Source organism: Lutjanus erythropterus, chromosome 17 (genome assembly GCF_056507025.1).
Source record: "Lutjanus erythropterus isolate fLutEry1 chromosome 17, fLutEry1.hap2, whole genome shotgun sequence".
Taxonomy (NCBI): Eukaryota; Metazoa; Chordata; class Actinopteri; order Lutjaniformes; family Lutjanidae; genus Lutjanus; species Lutjanus erythropterus.
Window position 1 is genome coordinate 12,863,187 of NC_139333.1, and position 26,038 is coordinate 12,889,224.

The following is a 26,038-nucleotide window of genomic DNA, read 5'->3' on the forward strand; positions in this document are numbered from 1 at the left end:
ACCTCCAAAGGGAGATGATAATGCAAGAAATAAAGTGGATATTAAAGAGATAGCTGCAACAGCAACTACTAACAGAGTGATACAAGAAGGCTTAAGCACACAAACATCCTCAATTGTACCAGTCTGGGTCTCATCCACTAAACAACCAGAACAAGAAGTCCTTGTCTACGCGCTCTTAGACACACAGAGCGATACAACCTTTATCTTGGATGAAGTGGCCCAAGACTTTGACACAAACAAAGAGAACGTCAATCTGCAGCTATCCACAATGTCTACAAGGTCAACAGTCATACCATGTCAGAAACTAACAAATCTACAAGTGAGAGGATACAACTTGAAGAAAAGAATTCTGTTGCCACCACTTTTCACACGAGAGTTCATTCCAGCAGACAGGTCACACATCCCAACTTCTGAAACTGCTCAAAAATGGCCTCATCTGGAACAATTGGCAGACAAGATTCCACCACCACTAGACTGCGAAGTGGGCCTCTTGATAGGCTATAACTGTCAACAAGCCCTTCTGCCAAGAGAGGTCCTGTCTGGAGAAGAGAACCAGCCGTATGCCCAACGTACAGATCTTGGCTGGAGCATTGTTGGCTGCTCGATTCCAGCGAATGACTACAATGATGCAATAGGAGTCAGTCACAGAATCATAGTGCGACAAGTGACACCTGCTCCACAGCCATGTCCAAAGCTAAAGAGAGAAGTACATTTTGTGTGCAGAACCCAAATCAAAGAGATCAATCCAACAGACATAATTAAGGCTCTCGAAACTGATTTTACAGAGCACACTGCAGACGATAATCCAGTCTCGCAGGAGGACCTTCTCTTCTTGTCAAAGATTAAAGAAGGTATAAGACAAAGAGAAGATGGATACTATGAACTCCCACTTCCTTTCAAGACAGACAAACCCAATGTCCCAGACAACAAACAGTGTGCAGTTCATAGACTCGCTTCATTAGAGCGACGCCTAAGGAGAAATGAGCAATATTATAAGGACTATGTCCACTTTATGAATGACATAATAAGCCGAGGGGACGCTGAGAAAGTTCCACAACCTGAACTTGATAACCAACCAGCATGGTATATCCCGCACCACGGAGTCTACCACCCACACAAGCCTAGGAAGATCCGTGTGGTTTTCGATTGTTCAGCTCGTTTCCAAGAAACCTGTCTAAACGACCACCTCTTGACTGGACCAGACCTGACCAACACCTTAATCGGAGTGCTGTGTCGATTCAGAAAGGGTCCAGTAGCCATCATGTGTGATGTCGAGAAAATGTTTCACCAGTTTCATGTTGCAAGAGAACACCAAGACTACCTAAGATTCCTCTGGTGGGACAACGGCAACCTGGACTCCAAACCCGCGGTGTACAGGATGAAGGTGCACCTGTTTGGAGCAGCTTCATCACCTGGCTGCTCCAACTTCGGATTCAAACATCTGGCATCACAGGGCCGTGGAAGGTTCAGTGAAGAGTCAGTCAAGTTCATCCAGAGAAGCTTTTACGTCGATGATGGCTTAACGAGTGTAGGGTCAGCCGCTGAGGCGATACACCTAGTGGAAGAGTCAAGAGCCTTATGCAGAACAGGAAACCTTCGGCTGCATAAGTTTGTGTCCAATGACAAGGAAGTAGTGGCTGCCATACCACAAGAGGAACATGCCCAAACGAAGGATCTGAACATGGCTCTAGGAGAGCTTCACATCGAGCGAGCACTTGGAGTTCAGTGGTGTGTCGAAGCAGATGAATTCCAATTTAGGATCATAGTTAAGGAAAATCCACTGACAAGGAGAGGGGTTCTCTCGACTGTTGCCTCTGTCTACGATCCATTAGGGTTTGTGGCCCCTTTCGTATTAGTCGGTAAGCAGATCCTCCAGGCACTATGTAGAGACAAAGTAGGCTGGGATGAAGATCTCCCCAAGCACATCCTACCACAGTGGGAATCATGGCTTAGAGACTTACCTCAATTGGCAGCCCTGAAGATCCCAAGGAGCTACTTCCCATCAAACTTTGGCAAAGTCATGAGACACGAGCTTCACAGCTTCTCAGATGCGAGCTCTGATGGATATGGTGCATGCTCATATCTCCGGGCAATCAGTGAGGCAGGGCAGATCAGTTGCGCTCTCGTTGTTGGGAAAGCAAGAGTAGCCCCTACCAAACTAACTACCATCCCAAGACTTGAGTTGTCGTCAGCAGTAACTTCAGTTCGCAATGCTGATGTCATCAAAAGGGAGCTTGAGATCGAAAACCTGCAAGAGTATTACTGGACTGACTCAAAGGTGGTTCTGGGCTATGTGAATAACGACGCCAAGAGGTTCCATACATTTGTAGCCAACCGAATCCAACGCATAAAATCTAGCACAAAACCAGAACAGTGGCGACATGTTAGGTCTGAAGATAATCCAGCCGACCAAGCCTCAAGAGGGCTGAATGCGGCCCAGCTCAAGGAGTCTAACTGGCTGAAAGGACCTGATTTTCTTTGGCAGCAGAATCTGCCATGTGAAGAGGAAATGGTGGGAGAAGTAGAAACTACTGATCCAGAGCTTCGCAAGTCCCATGTTCACATAGTCAAGACAAAGGAAACAAACTCCATGGTAAGCCATCTTGCTAAGTTTTCTGACTGGTCCAGAGCTGTGAGGGCCATTGCTCGGCTCAAGAGATTTGTCAGAGAATTCAAAGGACTTCAACCAAGAACAAATGAAACAACTAGCCTTGAGGAAAGAAGAGGTGCAGAAATCTTCATTATTAAGCTGGTGCAAGGAGAATCCTTTGCTGAAGATATCCAGAAAATTAAGCTCCAGAAAGAAGACACCCTGGGCAAGCACAACAAGTTACACCAGTTAAGTGCCTTTCTAGATAAGAATAATGTCCTCAGGGTGGGAGGACGGCTATCCCAGTCAGCTTTGCACCATGATGTAAAACATCCTGCAATACTTCCCAAGAAATCTCATGTGTCCGCCCTGCTCATCAAACATCATCATGAGCGTGTACACCACCAAGGAAGAGGCATGACCATGAACGAGTTGCGCGCAAAGGGAATATGGATCCTAGGATGTGGAAGTGCTGTTTCTTCTCATATTTACAAATGTGTTAAGTGCAGGAGATACAGAAGAACTATGGAAGTTCAGCAAATGGCAGATCTGCCGGAAGAGAGGACAGAAGCATCCCCTCCCTTTACATACTGTGGCATTGATTGTTTTGGCCCCTTCACTGTAAAGGAAGGAAGAAAGGAATTAAAACGATATGGACTGCTGTTTACCTGCTTATGCTCCAGGGCAGTACATATAGAAACACTAGACGACTTGACAACAGATGCATTCATGAATGCACTTCGAACATTTGTGGCTATCAGAGGACCTGTACGCCAGTTAAGGTGCGATCAAGGAACCAATTTCATGGGTGCCAGGAGAGTGTTTTCTGAGTTGCTCAAGGGAATGGATCAAGAACGTCAACGAGCAATCGGCTGTGAATTTGTATTGAACATCCCAGCAGCCAGCCATATGGGCGGAGTTTGGGAGCGCCAGATTCGAACAATTCGAAGCATTCTGACAGTCATGCTAGACAAGTCCGCAAGCAGACTTGACACCACAACTCTGAGAACGTTTCTTTATGAAACAATGGCTATAATCAACAGCAGGCCACTAAGTGTTGAACATCTGCATGACCCCACTGGCCCAGAACCCCTCACTCCAAACCACATACTGACGATGAAATCATCGATTATTCTGCCACCTCCTGGACAGTTCTGTAAGGAAGATCTTTATCTAAACAAAAGGTGGAAAAGAGTACAGTTCCTAGCCAATGAATTTTGGCAAAGATGGAAGAGAGAGTACTTGCTGAATCTCCAACAAAGACAGAAATGGCAAAGAACAACACGAAACTCACAAGTAAACGACATCGTCATCCTTCAAGATGACGGGTCACCAAGGAATGAGTGGAAGCTTGCCAGGGTTGTGGAAGTTACCCCCAGTGTAGACGGCAGGATACGAAAGCTGAAGCTTCAAGTTAGTGACACTACATTTGAAAAAGGAAGGATGCTCACTAGATCAGTCCAGCTAGAGAGGCCCATTCACAAGATAGTCACTTTACTTGAAGCCAGCTGAGTCACAAACTTTAAGTAGCATTCATTCAGACTTAAAACATTTAGTTGGTCTCCTTTATGATGTTTGCTTATAAGAAAATCCCACATTTAAGTCAATGAGCGATTTGGTGGGAGTGTAAGTGTTGTCAAATAAATTGTGTCCACGATACATTAATAAATAATTGAAGGTCAGGAATTTTTATACAGTAAATAAGTTAATAAATAAATAAATAATTTGCATTAAGGTTAAAATGTATGTATTGAAATCTGTTGTGTAAAAGGTAAAATAATATAATTTACTGAAATGTTGCAAGCACATATGCTCTAGTTCATTGTTTAAATTGTACATTTATTGCCCGGAACCAATGTTTTCTTTGTGGCGCACCTACGGTTGAGTTTTTTGTGGGACTATATACAGCGCAAGGCGAACGCCTCACGAGGCCTTATCTGTTTCTCGTTCGATTCATGTTAACGTCTGAAGCTTAAGCAGACGTTGAAGAGACTTTAAGGAACTTAAAGTAACTTGAAAGGATTTTCATGGACCAAACCTCTCTCAACAACAAGCGGCCAACGAGGTACTTATTAAAACTGTAAATGTTCTTCATTTCATGTCGGTGCTGAGCGCCATGTTATATTTGTTTTTATTTTCATGTTCGTTGTGCCTTGTGGCTCATTTGGTTATTTGCACTGTTTCTTTACAATATAGTTCTCACGGCGTATGTGTGACGGCGAGAAGGAGAGGAGGTAGCAGAGACAAGCCCAAGCAATAAAACGCCCGTTTTTAAAGAACCGACCTGTGTCTGTATTGTTGTGGAGAGAGCTACAGTACTTGCTAAAGAATATTCTGAAAAGTGAGAAATATTGTACATTTCCTATTTTGTAAATAATAAAAGGACGATATTTTATAGTATTTTGTTTTATAGTATATGATTTTATGTTGTTTTATATTATATGTTGTTTAATATGTGGTGATCTGTAGGCAGGGATGGAAGTAACTAATTACAACTACACAAATTATGGTAAAGTCTTTTTGGGGGATACTTGTTACTTGTATTATTTCAAGTCTGTAATTTTACTTGGACCTAAGTTTTAATTATACTATGAAATCTACTTAGTAACCTTTAAAATCACAGCTGAGTAGGCCTACAATTTGAATTCACATCCAAATATTTCATCTACATTTTTGTAGCCAGTAATGCTATCTGATGATTGCAAACAAAACCAATGAAAACCACTGACCATGAAGTATACTTTGCACTTTTACTTAAGTATTTTTAACACCAGTAGTTTTTCTTGTGGCTGAGTAACATTTCAGTAAGTCTCAGTGGTTCTACTTGAGTGCAGATTTCCACCGCTGTCTATATGTCACATGACTGACAGCCGAAAACCTTTGGTGAATGAAGGATGAAGGATGGCATGCGGGAAAAGAGCTGTGCAAAGTGTTGTAACACTGTTGAACTTGCTTCGGCTGTTGCAGGAAATACCTCGGCGTGATGTTTGGACAGTTATTAATGAGAATAACAAAAATATACCAAACAAATGGAGTGTACAGCATGTAGCCAGCAGCTGCTTTTAACAGTGTCAAATGATTTAAAAGTGTATAAAGATATACTCCCGAATGTAGTACAGTGCACCTGCCGCTGCATTAAGGGTTGCAGTGACACCATGAAGTAGGACAGAATCCCAAGCAGGAGAAATCACAGTGGCAGTTGCTTGCGAGGACAGCGTCAGACACTGTTAATTATGCAAATGAGCTGATAAGGGAAGCGGAGAGGGCTGATAAAACAAAACAGCCCCTTTTTAATCACAGTCGGGGTTTGCTGGAGTTGTGATCTCAGATCTATAATGCATGTTGTAACATTCATATTCTCTGTGTGTGTGTGTGTGTGTGTGTGTGTGTGTGTGTGCGTGCGCTGTGGGACCGCACTGAGTAAACATCGTCTTAAAGAACGCCTTGTCAGCCCGTGGTGGCAGTGATGATCATGGAAAGACAGATGGTAATCAGAGCGCGTTCCTGACTCATTCATCTCTCCTCGCTCCGACACCTATGGGCTATTTTACGTGGATTTATGGGGCATATGAAGGTTGGCGCTTCAGCTAAAGATTTGAGGAGATTCACAGTGGCCCATTTTAGTAGTTCCACAAAATTGCAATTACACAGTGTAGCATACAGTATGTGGTCTCTGATCTCTTCAAAGTAAAAGAAAAATTGAATTGGAGCAACTTCAGCAGCATCAACATCTGAGTTTCTCTTTTAGTCTTTTCCGGAGCTTCACAACTTTTCCGCAGCTCATTTATGACTTTAGTGCAGTGAAGTTGGGAGAAATATTAATGAAATATTGATAGAATGACATGAGAGATATCGTCTGAGTTTTAGCTTTGGTAATATTGTGATTTTGGTTAAATTTTGTCTTTTACTGCTCTTAAAAATTCAGTATAATTAAGTGACACAATTTTATTAATTTATTTTACCGCTTTAGCAAAGTCATATGAATATTAACAATCTTTTTTTCTTCTTCTTCTTTTGCACATCCAGCAGACAAGGAGCAACATTAGCATTCATTTGGAGCTGCGATTTTGGCCTCCTAGTGAATCAATATTCACTCTCCTTTTAGCTCTGTTTTTCTCCTCACCAACTCCTGAGGGAGATATCTGGGTATTTAACTGATAAATGCTCCACTATCTTCACAAGCTAATTGCTAACTTTAACTGTATTTGTTTGGATACCTTTTCTATCTATTCTAACTTGTGGTATTGTTTGTCTGTTTCATGTTAATTAGAGTTTATGTTAATGCCAAAGGTTTGCAGAATGAGTAAGTGTCTGTTAGTGAGTCATAAGAAATCATTCATAATCTGGTGTAGTTGTTCATAACGGCTAAATTGAGCAATATGTTACTGGAGTGCGGCAGGCAGTCCCTGAACTCCAAGTCCAGAGTGTGTATTTTCAGAGCAGTGAGCATTAGCTTAGCTTTATATTGACAAAAAATTGACAGTTATAACAGCTGATCAACTTAAAGTGTGGGACTCATCCATACCTGTTATTGTCATATTACAGTGCTCATCTTGCACTCGTGCAGTGTTCCTGCAGTGGGCTGCAGCACTCATTTTTGGCATGCAACTGTTAAATATTGCTCCTTTAAGCAAATCTTAATGCATGTTCAATCAATACTATCTAGTTTGACAGTTTGATTCAAGTTTCGTGAGCCTTGTGTGTTGCACTGGATGAACTTATTGAGAATGACCTATTGATCACAGGGTAGCACTGCCCTAAAACATACCCTGCTTAATCATTTATTTTACTCTAAATGGGACCACAATTTACAAAATGAACATTGTGCTGCATTGAAGAAGACCTGAAACTACTGATTGGGACTATAAATATATACTGAGGTCATACATCAAATGACAATTAAGGTCATTTTCACATGCGACTCCATACAATCGAACTTCTTTTTACAACCAGTGGAGTTGCCCCCCTGTTGGTCATTAGAAAAAACGCAGGGCAAGACACTTCCACATTGGCTTCACTTTTGAGACCCAGAAGTTCCCAACCATTTACTTATTCTGCTGTCAATGGTTATGGCTCCTTATAGCTGAAGAGACCCACAGACTCGGGGGAATATCTGCTGTGGGTTCATCAGTACCAGCATCCTCCTTCACATTAAACACAGTAACTTGTTCCACTGTCAGCTTTATGAGTAGTGAAGCGGGCTGTTTGTTTTCTAAAATGACAGTTAACTTAACACCAGCCCAGGCCACCTCTTCGTAGGAGACACTTGTCAAGGATGTGATACCACCATCTGCGGGTGAAGAAGAGAAGCCAACCTGAGACCTCCGGCTCAGAGGAAGAGATGGGCTCCACAGGGAGGAAACAAACTGCTCTCTCCTCCTGCTCGCTCTGCTTTGGTGAGAGGCTCCCAAATACAGTATGAATATTAAACAGGCCTGTCATGTGGGCTCTCCTGCTTAGGGGGATTTAAGATTTAGGATTCTCGCACTCAGCAGGAGCTGAGACGTGAGGTGTACGATTATTTCAGCGCCAACTTGACACATTCCATCTCATGGACAGATTATTTATTGTTGCCATCCTCAAGTCATCATCAACATCCTCAAATCTTTTTGTGAGCTTGCAACATCCACAAGTGCACTGCAGTGCAGACAGTAAAAATGATGTACTTTGTATAGAGTAAAAGTCAATGACACACTCAGGGCTATACTCCATCTACTGCAGTATAATCTCGAGTGCAGCTGAGAGAACTGAGCTTCTGTCAAACCATACTTGCTACACCATTACTGTTACTCCAGGCTGCCCTTAAGCTATGGGTCAACTTTGTATTTTTCAGTCTCTCTGGGATAAGGTGCAGACAAGGGATGGTAAGCGGATCCAAGGCCAGGGTTTGACAGTGCCTGAGGCTGCGCCTCTCTGTAGCCACTCCAGTGGAGGCTGTTCCACAGAGCGGTAAAAAAAATCCTCTAATCCCTGGAAAATATGCCTCTGCACAAACACTTACAAACCTGACGCTTTACACTGTCTGCTTTCTAGAGTTCAGGGAGCTACTGAATGTGATTAATGACTATTACTGACTCACACACACACATATATATAAATACATAAATACCTATATGTATCTATCTATCTGTCTGTCTGTCTATCTATATTTGTGTATATATTATATACATGCATACATAAATACGTATATATGTACATATACACACATAAACATAGGGGTGTACTATATTGTATGGTTTACAATATATTGTTATTTTTCATGACAAAATAAGTCATAAAACTGTGTGTGGGATTTACCTTAAAAGGTAAACAGAAGCACAAAAGTATTTAGATTTATAAAACAGGGTGTAAACACGTCCTACACCGGTTTCCTTTTAGAAATAACAATTAACTCGAAATGTGGTCTACCTTTTGAGAACATCATGCAACACCCGTAACTGCCTATAAGTGGTCCATGAAATACCCCAAATTAATATTCATCAAATTAATCTTCATTCACAGTGACTAGATGAAGACGACTGTGACAAACACAGAACGAAAGGGTAAAAAAAACAAACAATTTCATTCAAGTTTGACATAAAAGCAGAAGCCAGTGCAAAGCCACAGGCAGAGTGTTTATGTCCATGTGGGAGAAAAGGGACACCTCGCTCTTTTCAAGAGAAACTGACAGGAATTATCGGGAAATCCCTCCCGAGTGGGACAGTGTTGGAGACGGAGGAGGACAGTTTGTCAGTCACACTGGATGATTCAGGTACCCTACATTATCTGCATTCCCTGTTTGAAATGAGAATAAATCAAAGGCAAGTTGTGTTTACTCATATATGTAAAAAAAAAAAAAAATTCAATAAGAACAGCTTTTAAATGAACTCTTGAAATATGATATGTGTGAGGTAATATTTTGATTTATATCACATAGTGGTGTCACACTGTTTCTCATGTTTCATCCTTCTGCCATTGAAGTCAAAGTTGATCCGCCAGTTTTTTTTTTTTGTTTTTTTTTTTATGAATGCCAAAGTTTGCTTAGGAAGTGGCATATGCCCTCTTTTGTTTTTATTCAACATTTATAAATGAGGCCCCGGATGTACAACAAACCACAGTAATATGTGAGAAGTGCAAGAAGACTGCAACAGCAAAAGGGGGCAATACAGTACACTCATTTCACCACCTCAAGCAGAGGAACCCGGATGACTGTGAGAAGAGCCAAAAATCCTGGCTGTTTCTGCTTAAACACACGCTCTTGTCAACATAAAGGTCTCTCTCTCAATCTGAGCCTGTCAGTGGACAAAAGAAGCACTTTTAGAGGACATACTTCAGCGGGCATCTTTGCCCCCAGCGATCACTGCCGGCTGACGCGAACTACTGGCCCAATTCCAAAACTTTTTATCCCAGTTAGTCATTTAGAACCCAAAATATGTAAAAAAAATAGGAAAGAGGTTTAAAAAGACTAGCATTAACCTTTAAGGGTGAATATATTAGATCATCTTCAACAATTCTTTCTAGCAAAAATTAAGCATTCATGTATTTGCATAGATTTCTCTAGTGGATGTTTCTTACATTTGTAACTTCTCTTCAAAGCTACAAGGGACAAGAGAGGTAGTGTTTACACCACCATAAACACAAAATATTACATCAAATAAAATCATGTAAATGCTTCATTTTAACTGCCTAACATGCTACTCCCTGAAACTCTGCCTGGGGAAATGTAAACACAAGCCTCTTCCATGTGATTTCACAGAGAATCAGGCATCAAGAATAACTGTAAAGAAACAGCCGGTCTTCCTGCTGAGGGTCTTATAGGTCATATAGAGGTATCACTATTAAAGACACTGCTTCATAACCTGCTGAAAACTCATTGTAGTAGCTTTAAATATGTGATCTTAAAGCTACTACTGCCTGGTCTAAAAGTGGGTAACACAAGAGCATTGAAGTGTTTGAAAGTAAAACCTGCATTAATTGATTTTGTTTGGTGGGCAGCATAACCAGGACTACACAACACTGACATGCACCAAGCTTATAAAGTTCATATGGTAAACATTTTAGCAGTTGGCTCTTTCCACATCTAGCTAACAGAGAAAAACATTAACATTCATTTGGAGATGTGCTCCAGGCGAATATCCAATATTCACTCTCCTCGTAGCTCTGTTTGGTTTTCATCGACTCCTGAGGGAAATATTTGGCAAATTTAGCTGTTAAATGCTCCACTGTGTTCACCCGTTAACTCCAAACTTTGTGTCTTGTTTGGTGCTGGACAGGTAGTGTACAGTGGGTTTATCAGAGCGTTTTTGTCTAAATCAGTTGTCTGCTGCATTTATGAACGATGAGAGCATTGAAAACAATGAGATGAAAGATATACGGTTCCACAGAACTGTAGGGAACTGCAGAGTCAGGTGATAATTCTGTGGGTTTGTCACTACAAGGACCCCTTTCACCTTACATAAAAATATTCATATAAATATTAATAAGAGTGGCTTTAAACCACAGATGTCACAGTGGAAACATGCTAGGAGTTTGAAAGAAGATGTAATCAGGGAAGTAACACACATAATCTAACTCGTATTTTGTCTAAGTGGTCTACCAGAAGGTGTTTTTTTTTTAGGAACCTAACAGACATTTGAGAACATTAATATGCATTAAGTTGCATTCATTGGTTGGTCAGCCAATAAATTACTCAGGAGAGGACAATTAAAGGACAATGTCTGTTTATTTATTCAGGTGATTTAGTCAGTATTGGGCAGAAGCAAATCTGGCAACCCAGCACTTTTCTTTATTTATTCAGTCTCTTAGTATGAGCTGTGAGGGAAGACCCAGACTACACAAATTTGTTTTGTCATGTTTCACTGCGAGACATGAAAGTAAAAAAAGACACGTAAGACTATTTTTTTTCTGGAGTATCATTTTGAAAATATCAATACTCATAAAAAAGTAAAATATTTCAACAGAAAACGGACAGAAAAATATCAGTAAAGGAAAGCTCTCCCTGTTGATACTGTGGGATTGTTGCCTTTTAGGTTTGGGTTGCTCTATTTGTGCACGCTTGCTTCAGACAGATCTATCCTGTATGCATTAAATCTTGTGGCCCGGCACAGAGATGTGCTGTAGTCAGCAGTCCTGCAGTCACAGGACTGCCTCTGTTGGCTAATAAAGTGGGGAAATGCCTGATCAGATTTATTTACTAAGCACAAATAAGAGGAGAAGGAGACTGATGGAAAGAGTGGAGGAGTGAGTGCATGATGAGCAGTGATACAGAAGACACACAAAGAGCGCAATCAAGCACTACAGGTTTTCTTCTCTGTGTGTCATTTTTAAAATATTCTGCTGCCAAAATTAAAAAGAACATTGAGGGGTCCATTTTTATCAAGCTAGCTAATCATGATGGAGCTGCTTGTACCCTTTGCTTTAATTGTTTTCTCACTCAAATTAAAAATACAGGAGGTAAAAGACAAATGTGAACATCAGGTTTCCTCAGTTCATAAAAGTCAGTTCAGTTCATAAAATCATACAGTATCTGTTAATTGTATAGCTTGCTATAAAACAAAAAGAGATCTAAATATTAATTCAAGAGCTAAGCTCAGTCTTAATGTCCTGTCTGAAATTTGGCTTGCTGCAGCAAAACCAGAAAGTGTTCTCTTACTTTTTCCATACCAGCACTTGGTGCATGTTGTTACTAAAAAAAGGAAATAAGTTATTCTACTTTTTTTTTTTTCCTTTTTGCCATGGTATCGAAAGAGGCATCAAATATTGTTTCATAATACTATTATTGTATACCTATGTAAGTGTGCAGACAATTATTTTCAAATCATTGTGGAATGAAATGATTAATGCTTTAATTTTTTACATGTCACAAAACAGTAAAGAAAATACCAACTGTAGCCGACTCAATACTGGGTTTTTGAGGCACATACTGATATTTGAGAGCCGTTTCATTTTTGTAATAAATGCATAACACATATGAACATTTGTGATAAAGAAGTGGAACAAATTTAGGGATCCCTAAGAATCAGGACAAAGATATGATCTCAGTGGGACATTTTGTAGAAGAAACTGGTACAAACTAATGTAAAGGTGACACTGTTCTTAATAACCTAAAACATCATCAATTATTGGCTGACATATTAACCAATACCCATATTGAGTCTTTTGTTTTTTAAATTTTAACATGGAGGATGAAGGTAAAAAATAAAATCTGTACTCATATCTTCCCTAAAATATTTTGCCTTGATCTAAGGGTGTATTTTCAGCAGCACAGACAATACTGAATGATCATAGAAATATTATAGGAGTGCTACAGGGAGCAGTGTGTCTCTATGATTCTTCTTCTGCAACTACACGCTGCTACTTGTCACTTTGATCAAGAAGGCGACACGATAAGCCACAATACAGTGTAGAATAGAGTATTTAGATCAAGACAAAACTGACAGAAGGGCGGGACTGTCAGAAAAAGGAGTAATTATAAATATGTCTGTTACTTCAGCACCGCAGACAACACCATAGATTTATCAATTTAAAGCACAGTTAGGCTACTGGAGTTTCAGAGGCATGAAACTCAAAATCACTTGTGGATGTGTCAAATTGCACTTACAGTTCACCCATATTTTCAGAGTCAGGGCCATAGTTCACAAACCTCAATCAGATAAAGGATCAATGAATCAGGCAGACAAGACTAACACATTCAACTCAACAATCCCTCTGGCCCTACACTCTCTCTCTATTTCAGTCATTTTGCTAAAAAGGGAATGGCATCCCCCCTCAACTCACCTCCTGCCAATATATCTGCAATAAAGTCATATGCCAGTGATGACAGTTATGTTTGCACAGCCATCACAATTAAAGACCAAGGTGACATCTTCTGATTGCTCATTTGGTCTGTCTCAATTAACTCTGAAATAACAGAGACAACAGCAGGAAGTCCTCACCATAGAGAAAACAGAAACAGCAAATATTTCACATTTTTGTTAAATAAATAACTTCAACAATGTATTGATTTTTAAAGTTGTAAATTAATTGTTTAGCAACAGACAATTGATTAATAATTTTAGCACCTACCTCATGAAACATTGGTATTTGAATTTGGAAGTCATCGTATTTGACTTCTGCAGGTGACCGAAGTAAAAATAATAAATGTCAGGGTGACATAACCGGAGCCAGACCATCTGTCACATGGGCTTTTGTCTACTTTATAGTCTTTTTGAAAAGCTCATAGCTTCAAATGTCATTTAATAGAGTGGCGTCCATTTCAAAGCCTCATTTCTACTATAATAGTGCTGTCAGATTGGTGGAGCTCTATTAAAGATATTTTCCACCTGGGAAGGAGACGGACTCCTCTGTGTCATCCAGACAGAAAGATAAGGGAAATATCATCTCTGTCGCCAATGCTTTCCTTAAAGTGGAGCAGCATGACTCACAATCAGTCCTCATCCAATCTCACATCTTCATCCATCTCCTCGTGCCCTGGTGGAGTGTGGGCGGGAGGGAAGAAACCCCTCAGATGATGTGAAGGGAAAGACGCAGTTTGCAAAGTTTCACTTATCCGCAGTATCAACCACTCACCTGCGCCTCTGCACCGAAGTCAAAGCAGATCATTAGACGAACAACTTCAATAGCGTAGACACACATTCAGAGTCAAAACACAACATAAATCAGGACCTCTCTTGTCTAAAGAGCCAGAAAAAAGAAAATGCTCCAGCACCATTGATGCCAAGCTCTGGCCTGGAGGAATGGATACAATTCATCAGCTTCACTGTGTGCCAACATGGCCAGTGTAAACACACCTTGCCCTTGGTTTCCTTAGAGATTGATTCTGTTTATTCTAACAGTTTTCTGCCCTGTCCAAATTTGCCACATGGGGAAAAATATGATAATATTTATGCTCCCCTAAGGCCCAGGGGGCATTGGGAAAAATCAATAGTCTCCACAAGTTACATCCTCAGAGCTGCTGAGAGGAGACCGCTCAGCACAGCACCACCCGTTAGAAGAAGAGTATAATCATATCTGATCTGGGAGAGCGTGTGCGGGCATATGAGCCCGCCTATAACTGAAGAGGCAAAGAGACGAAATTTAGAGATTAGCAAGACTACGTCCAAATACGCCTCATGATCCTGAAGTTGTTTAGAAGAGCTGTAATAAAAAAATAAATAAATAAATTCTCATCACGACCAAAGCGGTTATCACTCACGACTGCTTTTCATCCAACAAGTACAATGGCTGACCTTGGATGGAAATCACTGAAATTTTTCAATGAAAAAGACTATGAAATCACTTCTGTGCTCAAGGTTATAAAGCCACAGTGATGGGTACAGCGAAGAGAACCTTGAAACTAACCACCAACATAAACGTAATATAAACCGAGCAGAGAAATAGCCTCCTCTCTAACTCCAGCAGAGTGCCTCGCTAATATCGCTGTCCTGGATTGGCTTCACGCAGCAGATGCAAATAGACGCCCATAAACACGGTGAGTTCGCTCCACACAAATGGGCTACCTTCAATTAGGCTGCACTACAGTGGAAATATTCATCATCCCCGGTGTTGTTATCAGCAAGGCTGCAGGGGGTGGTTGTAGGGGAAGTGAGCTCGGTGTCACCTAGGAAGAGTTGACTATGGTGTGGTGGGATGGGGGGGCTGGGAATTACCATAATCATGCTGGCAGCCTCTGCAAAGCACCAAGGTCACCCTGCCTCCTCAGTTCAGCTCAGCACCAGGGGAGTACATCAGAAATACAGGACCAGACTCTTCAGCGCTGTACACAACACCACGGTTTGTACACATATAGAGCTCCACAGCTAAAGTTGGGCAAAAAGACAGAAACTTGACCTTGTTGCACAGTCACACAATCCACCAATGGGCCTTCAAAGTAAGAGCAAGCAATAAATAATTGGTATTCGGCTGGAACATAGAGTCAACTCCACAGCTCTCACGGTCCTAAAAACACCTCCTGTTCTCCACAAACCTTCCCAGATTCACCTCAGCCAATAAAATCAGCAGGTTGATAAAATCTCCCACACCAGCGCTGACTTGAGTCAGAGCCAAAGTGGGGGAGTCGGAGAGTCATGCCCTTCTGGCACTGAGAGTTATTCATCAAGCCCTCTGTTCTCTGATGCTTCCTCTATCCTGTTCTGCCCTCTTGTCTTTTTTATCTCAATCTCTCGCTCATTAAATGAGTTTAGTTGCTGATGCAGCGTGAAGCGTGGTTTATCTGTCACAACGTTTCTCCAGGAAAAACCCAAAACTCCCATTTCCCCTAAAAAACCCCACAACCATCTGCTTGCAGTCCAAGTTTCTTGAGCCCCACTATGAACCAACTTTTTCAGCAAAATTGTTTTGCTTGTTTTTGAGCTTCTTATAAAGCTGTATTGGACTATACCAAGTTTTCATAGTCTGAGACTGTGGGACTCTCCTCAGACAAGGCTGGGAAATGGTGCCACTTGTAGATAACCTGCTTAGTTTCGCTCAGTTCCAGGATGCCTATGGGATATTGATTATGTGTTTTATATCCCATCGACACTCAATAGTTGAGCCAAGATAGCCTAATATTTCTGTTTTACATAACTTCAGACTAACTCAAATACATAAAAATGGTCTGAACAAAGGCATTTCTGACTCGGGGAAAAACAAAACCCTAATACTGTTTTGCTGAACTATTATGTAATTTTGTTTTTACTTCCATGTTCTGAGTCTTCCCTAAAACTGTTTTGAGTCCCTGTGGAGAGGCTAGCCTCCCACTTTGAAAATCTCTAAACTATACTATAAAGTAAAAGAAAGTTTCAAAAAGCACAACAACAACACACCTCAAGTTTTCAACTGTATTTCAATGCAAGAGAAGAGTCATACAATGAAAAAGACAGTTTCAGATTTGCAGATGAAAATTCTAGAAGAAAGATAGTAAGAGGACCTTGAAAAAAAATGTTTCCACTCTACTCATGATATATCTTCATTCCAGTGTGTTAAAGGTCCAGTCTGTTGGAACTAGTAACATCTAGTGTTGAGGCTGTAGATCACAACCAACTGATGTCGCTCCCCTCACCCTCAGGGTGGGACAGGGGTCTTCAACAGCCATAGACCCCTTAGCTTACAGACAGATGGAGTAAAAATACTGCATTGAATATTTTCAGCTCCTCTCATTTGCTATTACCTGTAGCTGACAAGTTAACCGCATGGCTAATTTAATTATTTAAATTTAATTTGGCTCACCCTTTGCACTTTCACCAGTGGTTTTTGAGGTTGGATGATGTGTCAGAGTCTCTGGCTTGTGAAGTTACAAAACAATCCATTGTTACGGCTAATTGGCCAGTTAGTTTCAATAATAAGTAGCTAAATAATTTGCCGTTATGGAGAGTAATTTAAAAGTGATTTAACAGTGATTTAAAAAGTTAGCTAACTTACATGATTGCATGAGGATTGATCTGTAGCTTTTGTTACTGTAGTGTTAATTAGGAGAAACTGCAGTGGCTGCAAACCTCACAAAAAACAACAAATACCCTCTGTAGAACTAGTGTTTGGTTTGTATGTTGCAGAAATATGGTGGTACAAAATGGTCAAACTGCACCCTCTGTAGGCATAAATGGCTCATTCTGAGGTAGATAAAACACAACGATTATTCTTTTCAGGTGATTTTACTCTAATTAAAACATACTCAGTTCCATTCCTGACCTTTTCTGACAACAGATCCCCTTAAATCTTACACACTAGACCTAAAAAGAAACACAAATTCCTTTCATACCTTTTGTACTTCTTTATCACACAGAGAAAAAATGATCAACAAATGACTGTGAATATAACCTGGATCCAACTGGAAATCTAACATCAAAGTAGTAAACCTCCCATTTTTAATTTTTTTCAATTACTCATTTGAATTAATTGATTTTCCCCAAAGCTGTATTTCTAGGCATCTGGAGTTTCCATGGAGTAAATCCCAGCTTGTGAGCCTCGATCAAACATCAAACATCAGCAAAATGGATGATGGACAAAGTCACTCTTGGCCACGCACCAAGTCCCTTTATTCACTGCCAGCAGATATAATCATATTTACCCTGCCTAAATATGTGCAGTGCTCTTTTAAAAAGCATCAATCAGTTATATAACAGGAACCTGGAAATGGTGGCAGAACACAAAAACAGGCCTGAAGACCTCCAGTCATTTACAGACTGAACAGGCTTTTATTAACATGAGAGAATACAGAAACAATCATCAGGCTAAATTAGGACCAACAGTACAGCGAGTCTCAAGGCCGGAGCAGAACGCTGACACCGCCGCCACCGACACGTCCTGCCTGATATCAGAACAACATTAATCAACTGCTGAAGGATAAAACATTACATGTAACTTGGCTTGGCGCTTTTCAGTAATGACAACATCAACTGGCTTGCAACAATGAGGTTAAACTGACATGCAGTCATTTATCACATTTCCATTACAATTTCCCAACAGGCCACAAATGACATCGGGCCACATGTCTCTTCGTCCTCTTGACTGAGGACACCAATGAGCAGTGTGAGCAGTGTTTTCTACCACTGGCTGGATGGTTTATTTATTACAGTTAACACTTTATACTCTGTTAACAGGCTTCTACATGCAAGGAGGAGAAAATCCTACTGCATAATTCAACCCATAGGTTGGCGAGCCAATCCACCTGCTCTTAAGTTGCTCAGTGACACGGTGAAACCCCTCCAGGTTTCCAGTTCAGTAACTCAGGTGAATATATAGGATTTGTTTTTAAAAAACCTTTATTTATCCAGGGACAGTGGTAGAAGAAGTATTCACAAATCGCAAAAAACACCAAATATTCTCAGCTTCCAGCTCCACAAATGAGAGGATTTGCTGCATGTTTTTACCATACATCACTGCACGCCAGAGATCATCAGCTGGCGGCCCACAAGCCACAACCAGCCAAAAAAAGGCTTCCTATTCAGCTTGCAGACTGGCCACTGATGAAAGTATTGCAATATTTATATATTTGTATTACATACTGGGTGTCAGTGTCGACATTCCTGGAAAAAACGCTGCAGTAAGTTACTGCTAATGCAAACCAAACATTTCCTCCTGCTGCAGTGTCACATTAAAAGCGACTGATGAAATATGAGCTGACTTTTATTATGAAGTAGTCACAAGAAATGCAACGTGCTTTTCAGTAATCGTAGCTTTTCTGCTACTGATCATCAAAAAGTCCTCTACAAAACAAGAAAACGGCCATTTTTGACATTTTTTGACATCGGATCAGTTGGAGTAATGGAACAAGACGGAGCAGCCACAGTGAGCCGTTGGATGAAGAGTTGCAGGCCACAGGCTGCACGCCTCTCAGCCAGTGACCATCTCCTCTCACAGTGCGTGATCACAGGCTCATACTGTGTTCAGCATAAAATCAAAGCACTGTTGCTCACAGAATGATGGGAAAAGGCCAAGTATTGCCTGACGTATTAATTAAAATGACAATAGTTTCCACCAGTTAACTACAGGTGTCACATGCACAATAACAATGCAGCTCAATAATTGTTGGCCTGGTAGCTTAGATGGTAAAGCATTCATCCCATGTACTGCGGCTGAGTCCTCTGCTGCATGTCATTCTCCCACTCTCTCCCTACCTTTCCTGTCATATCTTCAGCTGTCCTATCATTAAAGGCATGAAACCCACTCAAAATATAAAAACAAAACAAAACAAAAAGGTTTAAGCTGATTAACATTTCCTACCAATCTGGACTGCACAGAAATGTCTACCTGTCAGATGTTTGAGAGGATTTTCTGCTCTGGTATCCAGTTTTTCTACATTTCTTGTGTTTAAAATTTAAAATTTAAATTTTGTAAGAAAGTGAAATATTAAACTACAATAGGCTAATTGGGCCTAAATGAATTTGATTTCTTTATTTGAAAGTCTGGGCCCCACAAAGTAGTTGATGAAACCTACTGTTAAGTGAAGATCTTTGGGTTTTGGACTTTTGTTTGAGCAAAATAAGACGTGTGTTTTTTTTCCCAGTTGTGAGAATAGTGTTGCTATGATGATGAGCTCTGCCACAGATAACAGAGTAGCGTCAAGTAGAGTCAAGTAAAGCTGTTTTACACGTTTCACACAAATACCACCATAATACCATATACCGCTGGTAACATATCAGGAAGATACTAAAGTATGAAAAAATAGATACCGCCTAATTGTTCAATAAATGAAATTAAAGATAGAAGATAAAGTACTCTCTGCGATGTAGTGGGGTAGAAGTACAAAGCAACATAAACATGGAAACAATGAGGTACAAGTATCTCAAAATTGTTCCTAAGCACAGTAAATGTACTTCCAAGTTAAAACAGCTCCTCAAGTATAATCAGGTACGTAGCCAGGGGTGAAATGAGGTGTCTATCTTTAGGAATTTGTATTGCTTTATGGGACTTTTATTATCATTCTTATCTTCTGCTTGTTGTCTGCTGTGTATATTTGCATATGTATTTTATTGCTTTTTTATTGTATTTTTTATTGCACTATGCATGTATTTGTTTTTCTAAAAGCCCATCTGGGGACAAGCATTGCAAATTAAATGCCATGATTTGTGGTATTATTCAGCTCAGTGAATATTCAATGCGTATGTCTCTGTCCCCATTAAAATAAACACATAAATAAATAAATAAATAAACCAAAACAAAATCCAATTAAGATATTTTTAAAAAAGATTATTTTTCTGCAACTGCACACAGGAAAGAGAGAGTTGGACGACTGGGAAACAACCAAAATGCAGGACATGTGACACACACTAACACTTTTGTTTGTCTAAATAAAGTCTCAAACGTGTGTTCTTCGCAACCCAAATGTGAAACCAGCAACGGATTCTGTCTCCACTAGAATTTGCTGATATCACAGTGAAAGCTTTACTCAAGGTCTTTGCTTTGCCACATTGAAGAATTTACTTTGACAGGCAGAAAACAGCAGGAAAAAATAGTATGTCAACACTAAAACCTCATCATCTCACTGATATCAGAGTTGAGCGGGACACGGTGAGACAACAGACTCTGTTTCGCTTGTATGAGAGGCTGCTGGAAGATGTCGATTGTCTCAAATGTAAGGTGTTAGAGGAAGCAGACACCCTGAGGCTCACATGGGGTTATGAGGAAAAACATGGTGTTCTGGCACCTGTTGATGTCCTGAAGCACATGAAGAAGCTGAAGGAACTGTTGGCCCGAGGGAAGGAGCCCCAGAAGATAAAGAAGGGAAAGAGACAGATGAAAAAAAAAAAAAAAAAGGAATCCTGTTTCTTGTCTTTAATGTGGAGCTGGGCAGAAATGTTGAACATGACTCAACATTTTACATTCATCCCGTCAAAATAGTTTGAAATTCTGACTGTTCATATTTGGAAATTCAAGTGGAGCTCTTCAGCTGCTGTTAGTACAGCAGAGCCATGGAGGATTACTGAGTGGATGCAAAGTAAGCAAGGACAAGGACCTTTCACAGTCTGAACAGCGCTGTCAGAAAATAATTATAGAATTGTTTCTTTTGTCAGCACACATCCAAGGACAAAATGTGCAATGTCATACTTTGTTTTCAGAGAGTGCATCACTGTGTGGGACCAGTCAGAATCAGGCCATATCCAAGGCTTACAGATATGCATAACACCACCTGACCTACCCAGATTAAAGCCTTGTACCTTATAAAAAATAATTTATCTTCTTTTTTAAATGGAAGCATTCATCATTTTCAAGATAATTACTGCAGAGATGTATGTTTAGGCACGTGAGATATGTATATCTGTGAGAACAGTTTCATAGTTTTACAGTATTTGAGGAATCTTTAAAAAGAAAAAAAATGTTTTTGGCTTTGAAAGCATGCCCTGCAGTTCAGAAATTCTTGCAGTGTGTAAAGGCACACACATGAAGGTACAATACCTGCAGCGGGTTGCTCCATACACGCACACACTGAGTGCAGCTATAACCTGAAAGCTCCGCTGCTGCACAAAAATAACAAGCAACATGCTTGTGAGAGCTGATAGCAGCAGCCAACATGATTGAACTCATGAGCTAGAATAAGACGGCATGAATATAAACATGAGACAGCCATGGGCAACAGAATGGGGAGGGAGTAAAAAAAAAATAAAAACAAGAATTTCACTAAAGTAATCTAAAGAGCCGGGCGATTTGTCACATTCACAATCCTAAGTTTATAAAGACTGAGGGTAAACTGGCAAAACGGTGTGAAAGAGTGAAACAACACATAGAACCAAAGTCTGCACTCACAGTCAGAAAAAGTAAAAGTGTCTTTCCTGCTCAGAGTTCCAGTATAAAATCACAGCGTTTCTCCTACTGAGCTGCTGACATTGTAGGTAAAACATGAGGCTCAGTTAGGCTGATGTTAGAGTTAAGTTTGGCAATGAACCTAAAAAGAAAAGAATAGTTGAATCTTCATACTGAACATCCAAATGGACAGTAATGAACATTCAACGGACAAATTAGCCCAAGTGTTTATTAGCATGTAGAAATGAAGAGGGAAGTAAGATCTGATTGCAAGTGGTCACTCGAGACTTATCTGGAGACACACTGTAATGCCAGGGTGTGAACTCATGTACTCAGAGCTGTCCACTTGTGATTGGACCACTCAAGACACATGTTAATACCAGGTGTGATTTGAATTGTCTCAAAGTTATTACAATCCATCCTGAGGTGGTCATGATCGCGTGCTACCAAATCTCAAATGTCAATGTCATGGTGGTTGTCCTGTAATACATTCATTCTGAAATGACACATTTGCAATAATAGCTTTTTTGAAGCATTGCACATTTATTATGTTGACTTAAATAAAAAATATCTCCACCTCACTATACAGCGTGAGTGTCTTTTGAAAACCTTCTGCTGACAACTGACCAAGTGGACTTGCCTATTGTTTTTAACCATGGATGTGTCATTAAAGAGATTATTCAGATTATATGATATAGGGTTGCATGAGGTAGTTATCAATAGTCAGTGTATTACAGAAGATGTCAGTTGACACAACCCCAGTATGGGTCAGCAACAAGAGGTATTATTAGCCAGTTCAAACACCCCTCAACTCCTCCATAACACACACAAAAAGCCCAAGTGCGCTTCCCAACTTGCTTTCTAATGGACTACTTTCACAACATTCATGCCAACACAACTCCCATTTCACCTCCATCAACCAGAATCAAGACAGTGAAATCATAAATAAAAGCCATTCATCATCTTGTGACCACAAGACAGCTCAGCTCTTCCTCACAGTTCAGGAGGAATTAAGCCGATTCCTTCCTCTTTTCTTCATTTGTCAGACTGAAGAGCTGAAACTCAAAATCTACCAAGTGTTGATGCAAAGAATTGCGATGCTGATTTAGCTTACACCGGTGGTTATATAATGTGGGAAGTGTAAATGCAGTAAAATTCAAATTTAATTCCAGACAGTTACACACATCTTCAACTTGTACAACACCGATTCAATTTTTGATCACTGCAATGTAACTCCGGCATAGAAATTCTAATGAACGCAGCTCAGCTCCAGGCTCTAGGGGTACAAATATCACCACCTCCTCACTGCTTCTCCTCCTTTCTGTTTCAGGCTGCAGCTTAAATCTCCAAACAGCATCTCAAACTGCACTCCGGCTGATTCCCCAGAGAGAAACCCTGCATTACTCTCCCACTTTTCCTCCTCAAAGTCCCATGCTCGCTTGCTTTCTCTCTCTCTGTGTCATCATTGCTAAAGTAAATCAAAGCTACAATAATTCATGAGTGTTAAGAGTGTGTGTGCATGTGTGCATGGGGGAGTGAGGGTCTGACTTTTACAGAGCATGAGGAGTTTTGAGCAGCTTTAGCTCAATTTCATTGCAGAGAGGACAGGATAGGAAAAATAAAGAATTTGTATTTTTAGTCACACAGAAAAGAAGGCCTAAAAATCACGTTACTGAAAATGGATGAATATAACTCAATATGAATTAGACTATTGCTCTCGACAGTAATCAAATAATGGTTAGCAAGAGATTTACGAGATCCAAGACAGAAACTGTTCCCAGCGAAGATGAAAGAGAAAAGAGGTTTATGCGGCCGTGTTGATATGACTTCTGAAAATACGCATTAACAGCAAAAAACTGCAGTGAGGAACCACATCCAGCAATCAGTGTGGATTTAAAATTTCCAATCTCCAAACTGGCTCGGAGGAGGATGAAAGTTAATGAGGTTTCTCGTCAACAAAGACTTGAGTGCTGCAGCCAGACCTCTGGGCCCAGTGAGTCACTCCGCCGCATGCGGTTTGGTGACTCGTATTTTGTCAAAGGTCTGGGCCACCAGCCGAGTCGGATTTATCAAAACCATCAAACAGGCCTACTCATGGATGTCAGCTTGAGGACAAGATGCTAACAAATTCAGTCGCACTGGAGATGCGTTTGGTGCTTTTATACAACAAATGTGAGAGGCAATACAAGACCTTTAACTTGATGAATGATGAAAAAACAAAACAAATAGACCATTTCTCTGAGTAACAGATTGTACAAACAGTAATGAAACAATAAACAAAATAGGTCAGTTCAGATATACTGCAGACTAATCTCTATAAACAGAGATCTGCATATGAATGCAGCATCTATGGGCAGGGGACAAGATTTTGGTCTCAGAAGCGGCCTGGTTTCTGTTTGTAGTCCAAGTGTTTTTGACCAATCATGTTTGAGCAGGCTTTGGTCGCAAGCAGGTAATGGCCCCTACACACTCCCACTCCGTGACTGAGTGTAACTGCTGTGGAGGGTCACTTAAATAAAAGGGAGGGTGTACATACACTGTCAATCTTGTGGCAGTGACATGGCACACTCATGACATCCATGTCACAGTAAGCTTGTCAAAGGAAAAATGATTGCCTGAATAAATAAAAACTCACCCCTGACAAATCTTTGGCCACATCTCTGTGTTTTTTCATCATGTGTGCATGAAAGCAGTCCGTCAAATGTCTCTTTGAGGTCAAGCAAGTTATTTATTCCTTTGGCAATAACCACACAAAACTAACATTTGTAAGGATGTAGAGTTTCCTCCATCCTGGACACAAAAGAGGTGCTTCACCTGAGGGGAATATGGTTTGTTAGCTTGCATCAGTGTGGATTCGGTGTTGCAGGGCTTTATAACCCACTTGCTCTTGAGGCTGACTGGTTTTGGAATGACAATATGACTCAATATGGGAGTGAGGCAGGATGTAGGGCCCAAACTGGAATTAGGCCAGTTGAGCCGTCAGCGATCGTCTGACAGCAATTTAGATTTTTATGAGCTTTTTTTTTTTTTTTAAATGTACCTGCCTTCATTTGCGGATGTCTGTTTATAGAGATTAGTCATCTCTCAACTACAACTCTGTTCTCACATCTCAAGTTGCTAATTTGACTTTAATCAATGCCTCCAAAGTCTTGGCCAGGGCTACTGAGACTGTACTGCGGTTTGGCAAAAATACACACAAAGGGCAGAGCAGAGAATAAATAGCCTTTTCTGTTTATGTCATTGTTCTAAAAAGGGAAAGCACTTTTCAGATTGCATTGCAGATGGATCTAAAAGTGTCTGAACATTTGCTAACAATATCTTGAAGTGTGTGTAGTCACCTCACCCCAAGTCCACCCGCACAACACACACACACTTTTCAGCAAAAAATGTTATAAGAATATATTTGAACTGACTAAAAACAACACTGATGTAAAATATGTGATGTACAGTATATGAACTAATATAAATATAAGTTGTGTAAGTAAATATTTAATAAGTTGCATTACATGGGTTTAATCACAATTACTTGAATTAAAAGAAGTCAGCTGTTTTAGGCTTCATGGCAGTGCAGACTAAATATCATACATAAAATAAACAATGTGTAATAGTTAAGTTTAGGATTAGTTTAGAATATGCTGCTCTTTTCAATATGTACTTATACTTATACTTATAGTTTATATACTTATAAACTTATATTACCTGCCCGTCTCTTAATGATAAAATAATCTAAATACAGATGGCCTTTTTTCTTTTCACAAGTACACGAATATGCAAAAGTTTGCTTAATGTAAATGTATTTTCCATGATTTGTTCAACACCAATCTTGGCTGCAGCATTATTTCTTAGTCCTTTCGTTTTGATATGTTTGCAAATGTAACGTAGAAAGTTTTGTGTGGTTAATCAAATGTCAGCTCATTTTTTCATGTGGATAAAAATGGACAGTAAAAATATAGAAATCAGTAATGTCTTGAGGCTCCCACTTTAGGAACTCCTACTTTATACAATACTAATATTTTAAAGACACTCACCGGCCAGCACTCCTGCCATGTAAAGCAGACTTATTCGTAAGATGCCATGGACCATTTCCAAAGGAACGCCGATCATCAGCTGCAGTAAAGCATTAAACCCCAGCTGCTCCAAACTGAGGAGAGAGCACAGAAAGACAACAAGACTCAAATGACAACATATGATATTTGCTCATCTCCTACCGCTGCAACATCTGCAACAACCAACCGGATCTCGATTGAACCTGTC

The 26,038-nt window shown here is 40.2% G+C and overlaps 1 protein-coding gene across 2 annotated transcripts in view; it reads right to left on the reverse strand.

Annotated features, from left to right (window-relative positions):
• rhbdl1 (rhomboid, veinlet-like 1 (Drosophila)) overlaps window positions 1-26,038 on the reverse strand; it is a 63,207-nt gene that overhangs the window by 11,349 nt on the left and 25,820 nt on the right. For both annotated transcript variants that reach the window (XM_084741308.1, XM_084741309.1), the window contains exon 5: window positions 25,813-25,925. In XM_084741308.1, coding sequence (XP_084597434.1) covers window positions 25,813-25,925 — 113 coding nt within the window. The remainder of the gene's footprint in view (window positions 1-25,812; window positions 25,926-26,038) is intronic.